The sequence below is a fragment of the Salmo salar genome, chromosome 13 (genome assembly GCF_965601325.2).
Source record: "Salmo salar chromosome 13, fSalSal1, whole genome shotgun sequence".
Lineage (NCBI taxonomy): Eukaryota > Metazoa > Chordata > Actinopteri > Salmoniformes > Salmonidae > Salmo > Salmo salar.
Window position 1 is genome coordinate 104,361,196 of NC_138303.1, and position 14,011 is coordinate 104,375,206.

At 45.1% G+C, this 14,011-nt stretch overlaps 1 protein-coding gene across 7 annotated transcripts in view; it reads left to right on the plus strand.

Moving 5' to 3' along the window:
• Positions 1 to 14,011, plus strand: part of LOC106568439 (guanine nucleotide exchange factor subunit RIC1) — a 114,113-nt gene that overhangs the window by 79,106 nt on the left and 20,996 nt on the right. For all 7 annotated transcript variants that reach the window (XR_014380213.1, XR_014380211.1, XR_014380212.1 and 4 more), the window contains exons 20-25: positions 431 to 574; positions 4,039 to 4,197; positions 4,522 to 4,658; positions 7,025 to 7,320; positions 7,560 to 7,772; positions 11,585 to 11,762. Coding sequence is in view for 2 of the 7 variants with exons in the window: in XM_014138770.3 (XP_013994245.1) it covers positions 431 to 574; positions 4,039 to 4,197; positions 4,522 to 4,658; positions 7,025 to 7,320; positions 7,560 to 7,772; positions 11,585 to 11,762 (1,127 nt within the window). In the remaining 5 variants the exon portion in view is untranslated. The remainder of the gene's footprint in view (positions 1 to 430; positions 575 to 4,038; positions 4,198 to 4,521; positions 4,659 to 7,024; positions 7,321 to 7,559; positions 7,773 to 11,584; positions 11,763 to 14,011) is intronic.

The following is a 14,011-nucleotide window of genomic DNA, read 5'->3' on the forward strand; positions in this document are numbered from 1 at the left end:
CCAGATCAGAGGCAGTAGGGATGACCAGCGATGTTCTCTTGATAAGTGCGGGAATTGGACCATTTTCTTGTCCTGCTAAGCATTCAAAATGAAATGAGTACTTTTGGGTGTTATGGAAAATGTGTGGAGTAAAAAGTACATCATTTTCTTTAGAAATGTAGTGAAGTAAATGTTAGCCAAAATATAAATACTAAAGTACAGATACCCTAAAAAAAACTACTTAAGTAGTACTTTCAAGTATTTTTACTTAAGTACTTTACATCACTGATCCAATCACTACTTTTGACCTGGGCTCGTAGTATTTTATTAGTATCCCTGTTAGCTACTGGTAAAGCAGCAGCTACTCTGGGCCAATAGGGCTCTGGTTAGAAGTAGTGCACTATATAGTGACTGTGTCTAATGTAGCTCTGCCTGTGTCTTTCTGCTCCAGACCATCGTGCACTGCGCCAGGAAGACAGAGTTTGCCCTGTGGAACTACCTGTTTGCTGCCGTGGGCAACCCCAAGGATCTGTTTGAGGAATGTCTGATGGCTCAGGACCTGGACACTGCTGCATCCTATCTCATTATACTGCAGGTTAACATACTCCTCTGTCTCATCCTAATAGCCAGAGGCAAACAGTATTTAGAAATGTGACTGGTATTGGGGTTAGGGGTTGGAGCCGGGGTTAAGGTTAGGGGTTGGAGCCGGGGTTAAGGTTAGGGGTTGGAGCCGGGGTTAAGGTTAGGGGTTGGAGCCGGGGTTAAGGTTAGGGGTTGGAGCCGGGGTTAAGGTTAGGGGTTGGAGCCGGGGTTAAGGTTAGGGGTTGGAGCCGGGGTTAAGGTTAGGGGTTGGAGCCGGGGTTAAGGTTAGGGGTTGGAGCCGGGGTTAAGGTTAGGGGTTGGAGCCGGGGTTAAGGTTAGGGGTTGGAGCCGGGGTTAAGGTTAGGGGTTGGAGCCGGGGTTAAGGTTAGGGGTTGGAGCCGGGGTTAAGGTTAGGGGTTGGAGCCGGGGTTAAGGTTAGGGGTTGGAGCCGGGGTTAAGGTTAGGGGTTGGAGCCGGGGTTAAGGTTAGGGGTTGGAGCCGGGGTTAAGGTTAGGGGTTGGAGCCGGGGTTAAGGTTAGGGGTTGGAGCCGGGGTTAAGGTTAGGGGTTGGAGCCGGGGTTAAGGTTAGGGGTTGGAGCCGGGGTTAAGGTTAGGGGTTGGAGCCGGGGTTAAGGTTAGGGGTTGGAGCCGGGGTTAAGGTTAGGGGTTGGAGCCGGGGTTAAGGTTAGGGGTTGGAGCCGGGGTTAAGGTTAGGGGTTGGAGCCGGGGTTAAGGTTAGGGGTTGGAGCCGGGGTTAAGGTTAGGGGTTGGAGCCGGGGTTAAGGTTAGGGGTTGGAGCCGGGGTTAAGGTTAGGGGTTGGAGCCGGGGTTAAGGTTAGGGGTTGGAGCCGGGGTTAAGGTTAGGGGTTGGAGCCGGGGTTAAGGTTAGGGGTTGGAGCCGGGGTTAGGGTTAGGGGTTGGAGCCGGGGTTAGGGTTAGGGGTTGGAGCCGGGGTTAGGGTTAGGGGTTGGAGCCGGGGTTAGGGTTAGGGGTTGGAGCCGGGGTTAGGGTTAGGGGTTGGAGCCGGGGTTAGGGTTAGGGGTTGGAGCCGGGGTTAGGGTTAGGGGTTGGAGCCGGGGTTAAGGTTAGGGGTTGGAGCCGGGGTTAAGGTTAGGGGTTGGAGCCGGGGTTAAGGTTAGGGGTTGGAGCCGGGGTTAAGGTTAGGGGTTGGAGCCGGGGTTAAGGTTAGGGGTTGGAGCCGGGGTTAAGGTTAGGGGTTGGAGCCGGGGTTAAGGTTAGGGGTTGGAGCCGGGGTTAAGGTTAGGGGTTGGAGCCGGGGTTAAGGTTAGGGGTTGGAGCCGGGGTTAAGGTTAGGGGTTGGAGCCGGGGTTAAGGTTAGGGGTTGGAGCCGGGGTTAAGGTTAGGGGTTGGAGCCGGGGTTAAGGTTAGGGGTTGGAGCCGGGGTTAAGGTTAGGGGTTGGAGCCGGGGTTAAGGTTAGGGGTTGGAGCCGGGGTTAAGGTTAGGGGTTGGAGCCGGGGTTAAGGTTAGGGGTTGGAGCCGGGGTTAAGGTTAGGGGTTGGAGCCGGGGTTAAGGTTAGGGGTTGGAGCCGGGGTTAAGGTTAGGGGTTGGAGCCGGGGTTAAGGTTAGGGGTTGGAGCCGGGGTTAAGGTTAGGGGTTGGAGCCGGGGTTAAGGTTAGGGGTTGGAGCCGGGGTTAAGGTTAGGGGTTGGAGCCGGGGTTAAGGTTAGGGGTTGGAGCCGGGGTTAAGGTTAGGGGTTGGAGCCGGGGTTAAGGTTAGGGGTTGGAGCCGGGGTTAAGGTTAGGGTCGGAGCCGGGGTTAAGGTTAGGGGTTGGAGCCGGGGTTAAGGTTAGGGGTTGGAGCCGGGGTTAAGGTTAGGGGTTGGAGCCGGGGTTAAGGTTAGGGGTTGGAGCCGGGGTTAAGGTTGGAGCCGGGGTTAAGGTTGGAGCCGGGGTTAAGGTTAGGGGCCGGGGTTAAGGTTAGGGGCCGGGGTTAAGGTTAGGGGCCGGGGTTAAGGTTAGGGTCGGAGCCGGGGTTAAGTAGTTAACCTGTTGGGTCTAGGGGGCAGCATTTGCACGTCTGGATAAAAAAAATGTACCCGATTTAATCTGGTTACTAATCCTACCCAGTAACTAGAATATGCATATACTTATTATATATGGATAGAAAACACTCTAAAGTTTCCAAAACTGTTTGAATGGTGTCTGTGAGTATAACAGAACTCATTTGGCAGGCAAAACCCTGAGACATTTTCTGACAGGAAGTGGATACCTGATGTGTTGTATTGATTTTAAACCTATCCCATTGAAAAACACAGGGGTTTAGGAATATTTTGGCACTTCCTATTGCTTCCACTAGATGTCACCAGCCTTTACAAAGTGTTTTGAGTCTTCTGGAGGGAGATCTGACCGAACAAGAGCCATGGAACGGTGATGTCCCATTAGACACCTGGCGCGCTACTTCATGTTGGGTACCCTCGTTCCAATACGTTATAAAAGGCTATGCATTCGTCCACCTTGAATATTATTCATGTTCTGGTTAAAAAAGGCCCTAATGATTTATGCTATACAACGTTTGACATGTTTGAACGAACGGAAATATATTTTTTCCCCTCGTTCATGACGAGAAGTCCGGCTGGCTTACATCATGTGCTAACGAGACGGAGATTTTTGGACATAAATGATGAGCTTTTTTGAACAAAACTACATTCGTTATGGACCTGTGATACCTGGAAGTGACATCTGATGAAGAGAATCAAAGGTAATGGATTATTTACATAGTATTTTCGATTTTAGATCTCCCCAACATGACGTCTAGTCTGTATCGCAACGCGTATTTTTCTGGGCACAGTGCTCAGATTATTGCAAAGTGTGATTTCCCAGTAAGGTTATTTTTAAATCTGGCAAGTTGATTGCGTTCAAAAGATGTAAATCTATAATTCTTTAAATGACAATATAATATTTTACCAATGTTTTCTAATTTTAATTATTTAATTTGTGACGCTGACTTGACTGCCGGTTATTGGAGGGAAACGATTTCCTCAACATCAATGCCATAGTAAAACGCTGTTTTTGTATATAAATATGAACTTGATAGAACTAAAAATGCATGCATTGTCTAACATAATGTCCTAGGAGTGTCATCTGATGGAGATTGTAAAAGGTTAGTGTATCATTTTAGCTGGTTTTATGGTTTTGGTGACCCTGTCTTTGACTTGACAAAACATTACACACAACTCTTGTAAATGTACTGTCCTAACATACTCTAAATTTATGCTTTCGCCGTAAAACCTTTTTGAAATCGTAAAACGTGGTTAGATTAAGGAGATGTTTATCTTTCAAATGGTGTAACATAGTTGTATTTTTGAAAAATTTGAATTTTGACATTTATTTGGATTCAAATTTGCCGCTCTTGAAATGCACCTGCTGTTGATGGAGTGCACCACAGGTGGCACGCTAGCGTCCCACCTAGCCCCAAGAGGTTAAAGGGCTTGTATTGATGTGACTGTTGTTCCCAGAACATGGAGGTTCCAGCAGTGAGCAGGCAACACGCTACGCTACTCTTCAACACTGCTCTGGAGCAGGGCAAGTGGGACCTCTGTCGTCACATGATCCGATTCCTCAAGGCCATTGGCTCTGGGGAGATGGAGACCCCACCCCCAACACCAACCACTCAGGTACAGGAAGGAACAAATTTATAATCTCTTTCTGTCATCTACCTCTCTCTGTCTTCTACCTCTCTCTGTGTTTGTTACACATTCTGTTATGTTAGAGCTAAACCTCTTAATGTTTTAGTGTTATCTATGGGGATAATGGTTGAGATGTTCTAAAAATACTGTATAAATTAAAGACTGCTATTAGGCTGCTGCCTCCACCTCTTTATAATTGGATATAGATGCCCATAACTGGCTCTATGGGGTATTTACATTTGTGCAGAAGCCTGCTGTGTCAGAGGCTTACTGGATGAGTTTCCTGCTGATAATGATCTGTCCTCTCAACAGGAACCAAGTTCGACAGGAGGTTTTGACTTATTCAGGAATCGCAGCATCAGTCTGTCTCAGTCAGCTGACAGCATCGCTGCTGGGAAGTTTAACCTAACGAAGACCTTCAGCATGCCCTCTGGGCCCTCTGCTAAGGGGTACGCCACACACTCTCTCTCTCTCTCTCTCTCTCGACAACTCTCTTTAGTAATCATATGATCCAAAGGCAGCTTTTATTTGTTGAGTATCTAATGCAGGGGGTTCTTAAACTTTTTCAGCCTGGGACCCAAATGAGAAACTCTGTGTTTTCCTGGGACCCAAGCTTAGGAAAATATGCAACTATACATAAATATTGTTACGTTTCATTGCGTTATGCCTAAAACAAATGCAATATAGACAAAAACAAATAACAGTGAAATACCCATATAAATATCTATTCATGTTTCTTTTCCCCATTAAAAACACTCTTAATATCTGTCTAGGTTGGAACTGTAGCTGTTAAAATACAATAAATATTTTTAATAATAAACTGACTGATCACATCACACAAGTTGACGTTTTCAGCCAGCATGTCTATTCTGGGCTCAGTTTTTAACAGTGAAGTCATGCTCAGAGGTAGCTACCCTGACTCGCAAACTAGATCAGAACATCTGTTTTCTCAATCAGGCAGGAGACCACTTCCTGCTGTAGATGAGCAACCCAGAACTCTTTCAAAAAAAACATCTTGCTTCAATCAGTTTATTCTAGTTCAGAATGAAACTGATGATTTGTATTTTAACAGCAACAGTTCCAACCTATACTTGTTTTCAACAATCATTTCTACAGTAAGATGTACAGTAGGCCTGATCATTTCTACAGTAAGATGTACAGTAGGCCTGATCATGTCTACAGTAAGATGTACAGTAGGCCTGATCATTTCTACAGTAAGATGTACAGTAGGCCTGATCATGTCTACAGTAAGATGTACAGTAGGCCTGATCATGTCTACAGTAAGATGTACAGTAGGCCTGATCATGTCTACAGTAAGATGTACAGTAGGCCTGATCATGTCTACAGTAAGATGTACAGTAGGCCTGATCATGTCTACAGTAAGATGTACAGTAGGCCTGATCATGTCTACAGTAAGATGTACAGTAGGCCTGATCATGTCTACAGTAAGATGTACAGTAGGCCTGATCATGTCTACAGTAAGATGTACAGTAGGCCTGATCATGTCTACAGTAAGATGTACAGTAGGCCTGATCATGTCTACAGTAAGATGTACAGTAGGCCTGATCATGTCTACAGTAAGATGTACAGTAGGCCTGATCATGTCTACAGTAAGATGTACAGTAGGCCTGATCATGTCTACAGTAAGATGTACAGTAGGCCTGATCATGTCTACAGTAAGATGTACAGTAGGCCTGATCATGTCTACAGTAAGATGTACAGTAGGCCTGATCATGTCTACAGTAAGATGTACAGTAGGCCTGATACATTTTTCTGTACTGTTACTTAGGGTTGAACTATCAGTAACTAGCTAGCTTGCTTTGGCTAACGTTAGCTAGCTAGCTATTAGCTGTGTGCAAGGCCAGGGGATTGTTTGAAAGAGAAACTCACATCTACTATGAGAGAGAGAGTACTCCCTTATTGATGCTTATCACCTGTTAAATTACAATGTCTTGCTAGCTGACTGACTTTTCCACTGTGGAAGCACTGTTTCCTGAAGCTTTCGGCCCTGTTCTGAAAGAACTCCCTGGGTTTACCGTCATGCTGTGGATTTTTAGTTTTATTCATTTCTTCGTTTTGAGACTCGTTACTAAGCACTTCCCGCCAAAACACATTGTTGGCGCTCCTCGTTATTTCACAAGGTTTATATGAAACCAAGCAAGAAAAAGTAATCGCTGTATTTGCGGCCAGCTTGAGTCCATTTGATGACAGCGGTGAGTGATGGCGAGTGAGAATGATGACAGCTCATCTGCTGCTGAACGCCACAGCTGCAGCGTGTGGGTCACGGAGTGATCTTCAAGAAAGCTGCAGTCAAAAGATGCTGTAAACAGCGAAGCCCACGCATCTTCCTCCCACTCGCACTGCTGTTCCAAACTGGCGGCGCCGCCGTTCCAAACTGACGCCGCCGCTGTTCCAAACTGACGCCGGCGCCGCCGTTCCAAACTGGCGGAACGGCGCCGCTAAGCAGAGAACTCAGTTGCACTTGGCCAAGTCAATTCCAGTAATCAATTAAATAATTATTAATTTACTCTGACATGAGTAATTTACTCCACCATTAACGGACCCGCGACCCATACTTTCAGAAAGGCTGATCTAATGTGTACTGAGAGGGATTGTCCTATTCCAAATCATTTCTGGGCTCGGTACACTGACACCACAGAGTTGGTCAGTTACATTTTTAAAAATTCCTGTCGGCTCATTAAGGTTCAATCAGTTCCTGGGTTGACTGAAAGTTGGATGGAATTGAGGCCTGGTGAAGCAGTGTATGTACTACAGGCCTTTCTCCTCATAGCTATAACATGTCTCCCTCCTCCAGGTCTGACAGGTGGTCTAAGGACAGTGACTGTGCAGAGAACATGTACATAGACATGATGTTGAGGCGCCATGCCCGCCACCTCCTTGAGCACATCAGACTAAAAGAGCTGGGTTGTTTCTCTGCCCAGCTGGGCTTCGAGCTGATTGGCTGGCTGTGCCACGAGCGCACGCGGGTGGCGCGGGTTGATGACTTTGTCATGGCGCTGAAGTGTCTCCACAAGGACTTCCTGTGGCCGTTTCCTGTCATCCCAGCCGGCTCCATCAGCTCGCCTTTCAAGAACGGACACCGCAGGACAGGTGTGCATCAGGGTTTGTGTGTGTGACTGCTGGTGCTGCAGGGACAATGTCCAGCTGTGTTTGCAATGCATTTTTGTCCTCAGCAATGACTGTCCCCCTCACCCTCTGAATCATTGGGTGTGTTTGATGCAAACTTCGTGACTCAGTGCATTTTTTTCTGAAGTCGCATTTGTTTAGGTAGGTGTTATTTTATCATTGAATTAAATCTGAACCTGTTTGTTCCTCCCTCCCTCCTCCAGTGCTGAGCCAGCATCTACTGAAGTCCCAGTCAGCAGACAGCCTGTTGAACATGGACACAGCGCCCCCGCAGACCGTAGCACGCAACAGCAACCGCACCTGGCTAGACGGGCTGGGGGCTCTTGGACCTACAGAACCTACAGAGATGGACACTGCCTTGTCCCACGGGGGGCCACAGACACAGGAGGCCTTCCTCTCTCCACTAACCAACAAAAGTAAGTAGTCTTCATCAGAAGATAGGAACAGCTGAGACTCTCTTTCCCTTAGATATAGTCAGAGAACTCTCTCCACCTACCTCTCTCTCTCTACCTACCTCTCTCTTTCCACCTACCTCTCTCTCTCTCTACCTTCTCTCTCTCTCTACCTACCTCTCTCTCTCTCTCTCTCTCTCTCTCTCTCCCTTCTCTCTCTCTCTCTCTCTCTCTACCTACCTCTCTCTCTCTCTACCTACCTCTCTCTCTCTCTACCTACCTCTCTCTCTCTCTACCTACCTCTCTCTCTCTCTACCTACCTCTCTCTCTCTCTACCTTCTCTCTCTCTCTCCATCTACCCCTCTCTCTCTCTACCTACCTCTCTCTCTCTACCTTCTCTCTCTCTCTCTCTCTCCTCTCTCTCTCTCTACCTACCTCTCTCTCTCTCTACCTACCTCTCTCTCTCTCTACCTACCCCTCTCTCTCTCTACCTACCCCTCTCTCTCTCTACCTACCTCTCTCTCTCTCTACCTTCTCTCTCTCTCTCTCTACCTTCTCTCTCTCTCTCTCTACCTACCCCTCTCTCTCTCGCTACCTACCCCTCTCTCTTGCTACCTACCCCTCTCTCTTGCTACCTACCCCTCTCTCTTGCTACCTACCCCTCTCTCTTGCTACCTACCCCTCTCTCTTGCTACCTACCCCTCTCTCTCGCTACCTACCCCTCTCTCTCTACCTACCTCTCTCTCTCTCTACCTACCTCTCTCTCTCTCTACCTACCTCTCTCTCTCTCTACCTACCTCTCTCTCTCTACCTACCTCTCTCTCTCTCTCTACCTACCTCTCTCTCTCTCTACCTACCTCTCTCTCTCTCTACCTACCTCTCTCTCTCTACCTACCTCTCTCTCTCTACCTACCTCTCTCTCTCTCTACCTACCTCTCTCTCTCTCTACCTACCTCTGTCTCTCTCTCTCTACCTACCTCTCTCTCTCTCTCTCTACCTACCTCTCTCTCTCTCTCTCTCTCTACCTACCCCTCTCTCTCTCTCTCTCTCTACCTACCTCCTCTCTCTCTCTCTCTCTCTCTCTCTCTCTCTCTCTCTCTCTCTCTCTCTCTCTCTCTCTCTCTCTACCTACCTCTCTCTCTACCTACCTCTCTCTCTCTCTACCTCTGTCTCTCTACCTACCTCTGTCTCTCTCTCTACCTACCTCTGTCTCTCTCTCTCTACCTACCTCTCTCTCTCTCTCTCTACCTACCTCTCTCTCTCTCTCTCTACCTACCTCTCTCTCTCTCTCTCTCTCTCTACCTACCTCCTCTCTCTCTCTCTCTCTCTCTCTCTCTCTCTCTCTCCCTCTCTCTCTCTCCCTCTCTCTCTCTCTCTACCTCTCTCTCTCTCTACCTCTCTCTCTCTCTCTCTCTCTACCTCTCTCTCTCTCTACCTCTCTCTCTCTCTCTACCTACCTCTCTCTCTCTCTCTACCTACCTCTCTCTCTCTCTCTACCTACCTCTCTCTCTCTCTCTACCACTCACTCACTTTGCTTTATTGGCATGATGTAACAATGTACATATTGCCAAAGCTTATTTTGGATATTTACAATATGAAAAAAAATGAGAATCAAAATTGTGAACGGGACAACAGTAACAACAAAATAACCATACATTGAACAATAACAATAAGCATACAGTAGAGGACATGTGCAGGTTGATTGGTCTGTCAGACACTGTCCCTCATCTTATGGCAGGCAGCGATGTAGTGCGCTGCCAACCCACAGCTCTCTGCGTCCTCCTTCAACAGGACGGGTAGCCTACTCTCATCAGAGAGCTCTTTGAAATTTGGGGAAATGACACTCTCTAATTGTTTTATATTTTTGACATTTTGTCAGGAAATGCAGCTCTGTCTCAGGTTCTGCTGTTGTGCAGTGGCTGCACAGCCTTTCCTCTACAGGGAGCCAGGTTTTCCTGTGTCTACCCTTCTCAATGGCAAGGCTGTGCTCACTGAGCCTGTACTTTGTCAAGGTTTTTCTAAGGTTTTGATCAGTAACCATGGTCAAATATTTAGCCATGGTGTACTGTCAATTTAGGGACAGATAGCACTGCATTTTGCTTTGTGTTTGTGCTTGTGTTTCCCAATAAGCAATGTAGTTTTGTTTTGACTGTGTTGTAATTTGGTTTATTCTGATTGATTGGATGTTCTGGTCCTGAGGCTTCAGTGTGTTAGTAGAACAGGTTTGTGAACTCAGCCCCAGGACCAGCTGGATGAGGGGACTCTTTTCTTTGCTCAGCTCTTGGCATTGCAGGGCGTGGTAATGATATGAGAGGGGGTCACTGTATTTTAGATGTTTCCAAAACTTAATTGCTCTTTTTTGAGTTTTTATTATTAGTGGATATTGGCCTAATTCTGCCCTGCATGCATTGTTTGTAGTTTTCCTCTGGACACGTAGGAGAATCTTACAGAACTCTGCATGCAGGGTTTCAATGGGGTGTTTGTCCCATTTGATGAAATCTTGTTTTGCAAGTGGACCCCACACCTCGCTGCCATGAAGTGCAATTGGTTCAATGACTCATTCAATTAGTTTTAGCCAAATTTGAATATGGTATTTCAATTTGTATTTGTTTTTTAATGGCGTAGAATGCCCTCCGTGCTTTCTCAGTATGTTCACTGCATCATTAAGGTGTCCAGTTGAGCTTATTTTTAAACCTAAGTAATTGTGGTGTGTGCAGTACTCCATATATTTTGTACCAATTGACAACTTTGGTCTAATTCCCTGCGATCTGGATCTTCTCTGGAAAATGATTATTTTAGTATTTTTGGGGTTTACTGCCAGGGCCCAGATCTGGCAGTACTGCTCTAGCAGGTCCAGGCTCTGCTGTAGGCCATGTGCTGTGGGTGACAGCAGGCATAGGTCATCTGCGAAGAGCAGGCATTTCACTTCTAAATTGTGGAGACTAACACCAGGGGCTGAGGATTTTTCTAGAATAGTGGCCAATTCGTTAATGTAAATATTGAAGAGTGCAGGGCTCAGATTGCAACCCTGACAAAGGCCCCGCCTCTGGTTTAAGAATTCTGTTATTTTCTTGCCAATTTTAATGCTGCACGTATTGCCAGTATACATTTGATTTAATTATGTAATGTTTACCCCCTACAACACTTTCAATAACTTTGTAGAACAGTCCCTTATGCCAAATAGAATCAAATGCTTTTTGGAAGTCGATAAAGCAAACGTATATTTTGGTGGACATGTTTATATATCAGGGTGTGTAGGGTGTAAATATGATCGGTTGTGCAATGTTTTGGTATAAATTCAATTTGGCTTTTACTCAAGACATTGTGCTTATTAAGGAAGTTTAGAACTCATACATTTTTATAATACTACAGAAAATCTTCCCCAGGGGACTGTTCACACAAAAGCCTCTAATTGTTAGGGTCAAATTTGTCTCTGTTCTTAAAGATTGGGATTATGATTCCAGATGTCAAGGAAATAACCTACACTCAGGATCAAATAAAACAGTTTTTATATAGCCAATGTAAATGTTTCACTAGTGAGTTTGATTATCTCATTGAGGATGCCATCAGGTCCGCATGCTTTTTACATTTGAGGCCCTGACGTTTCTTATAGATCTCCTGGTCAGTAATTGGGGAGTCCAATGGATTTTGATTGTCCTTTATAGCTATGTCTAATCCATTCAACTTCTCATGAATGTTGCATTGTTCTGCGTTTGTGTCCATTTGAACGGTGTTGTAGAGTTTATTAAAATGGGTTATCCATATCTCTCTCGCTTTCTACCCTTCCTCATAAACTATCTCCCTTCCTCGTTCTCCCTCCATCTTTCTCTCTCTAGCGGAGGAGTGCAGCATCGGTTCTGCCACAGACCTGACAGAGACCAGCAGCATGGTGGATGGAGACTGGACCATGGTGGATGACAACTTCTCTACTCTCAGTCTGACCCACTCTGAGCTGGAACACATCTCCATGGAGCTGGCTAACAAGGGACCACACAAGTCCCAGGTCCAGCTACGGTAAAGCCTGTCCTCCCACTCATAGACAGGATTTCTACTTCTATTTGACAGCCCAATCAGAGCGACAGAGAGGGTTTACCTTAAGGAATAATTTCCCCTTGGTAAGGGAATAATTCAAGAGTTTTATGGTAGCTTGAAGGCATGTACAGCAGAAAGAGTCTCCAGTTACCACGGAGATGACCTGATTCACTGACATGAACATCTCTTATCAAAGAGAGAGCATTTATTCTGGAAGATCACATAACAGAACTTCTACATTCAAGACAGTAGAAACAATTTGATTCAGAAGATAAAACACCTTTTAGTTTTCTCAACTTGTTTCTATTACTTTCTAGCACATCCAGCTAACTGACAGAGTAGGTAGCTAGCTACAGTAGCTTTGTAGCCATGGATTGTGCACCTTCCATTAGCTATGTAGCTGGTGGATGTTTCCCCTTTCAAACCAGAACAGAGGAAAGCAACATTCACCTCCACAAATATTATTTATATTGATATCCATACTGAATGAAAGGGTGATACCTATATCCATACTGAATGAAAGGGTGATGCCTATATCCATACTGAATGAAAGGGTGATGCCTATATCCATACTGAATGAAAGGGAAAGGGGATACCTATATCCATACTGAATGAAAGGGAAAGGGGATACCTATATCCATACTGAATGAAAGGGTGATACCTATATCCATACTGAATGAAAGGGTGATACCTATATCCATACTGAATGAAAGGGGATACCTATATCCATACTGAATGAAAGGGTGATACCTATATCCATACTGAATGAAAGGGGATACCTATATCCATACTGAATGAAAGGTGATACCTATATCCATACTGAATGAAAGGGAAAGGGGATACCTATATCCATACTGAATGAAAGGGGATACCTATATCCATACTGAATGAAAGGGTGATACCTATATCCATACTGAATGAAAGGGAAAGGGGATACCTATATCCATACTGAATGAAAGGGAAAGGGTGATACCTATATCCATACTGAATGAAAGGGGATACCTATATCCATACTGAATGAAAGGGAAAGGGTGATACCTATATCCATACTGAATGAAAGGGGATACCTATATCCATACTGAATGAAAGGGTGATACCTATATCCATACTGAATGAAAGGGAAAGGGTGATACCTATATCCATACTGAATGAAAGGGTGATACCTATATCCATACTGAATGAAAGGGTGATACCTATATCCATACTGAATGAAAGGGAAAGGGGATACCTATATCCATACTGAATGAAAGGGTGATACCTATATCCATACTGAATGAAAGGGAAAGGGGATACCTATATCCATACTGAATGAAAGGGTGATACCTATATCCATACTGAATGAAAGGGGATACCTATATCCATACTGAATGAAAGGGAAAGGGGATACCTATATCCATACTGAATGAAAGGGGATACCTATATCCATACTGAATGAAAGGGTGATACCTATATCCATACTGAATGAAAGGGTGATACCTATATCCATACTGAATGAAAGGGTGATACCTATATCCATACTGAATGAAAGGGGATACCTATATCCATACTGAATGAAAGGGGATACCTATATCCATACTGAATGAAAGGGGATACCTATATCCATACTGAATGAAAGGGAAAGGGGATACCTATATCCATACTGAATGAAAGGGTGATACCTATATCCATACTGAATGAAAGGGGATACCTATATCCATACTGAATGAAAGGTGATACCTATATCCATACTGAATGAAAGGGGATACCTATATCCATACTGAATGAAAGGGGATACCTATATCCATACTGAATGAAAGGGGATACCTATATCCATACTGAATGAAAGGGAAGGGGATACCTATATCCATACTGAATGAAAGGGTGATACCTATATCCATACTGAATGAAAGGGAAAGGGGATACCTATATCCATACTGAATGAAAGGGGTGATACCTATATCCATACTGAATGAAAGGTGATACCTATATCCATACTGAATGAAAGGGGATACCTATATCCATACTGAATGAAAGGGTGATACCTATATCCATACTGAATGAAAGGGAAAGGGTGATACCTATATCCATACTGAATGAAAGGGTGATACCTATATCCATACTGAATGAAAGGGGATACCTATATCCATACTGAATGAAAGGGAAAGGGGATACCTATATCCATACTGAATGAAAGGGTGATACCTATATCCATACTGAATGAAAGGGGATACCTATATCCATACTGAATGAAA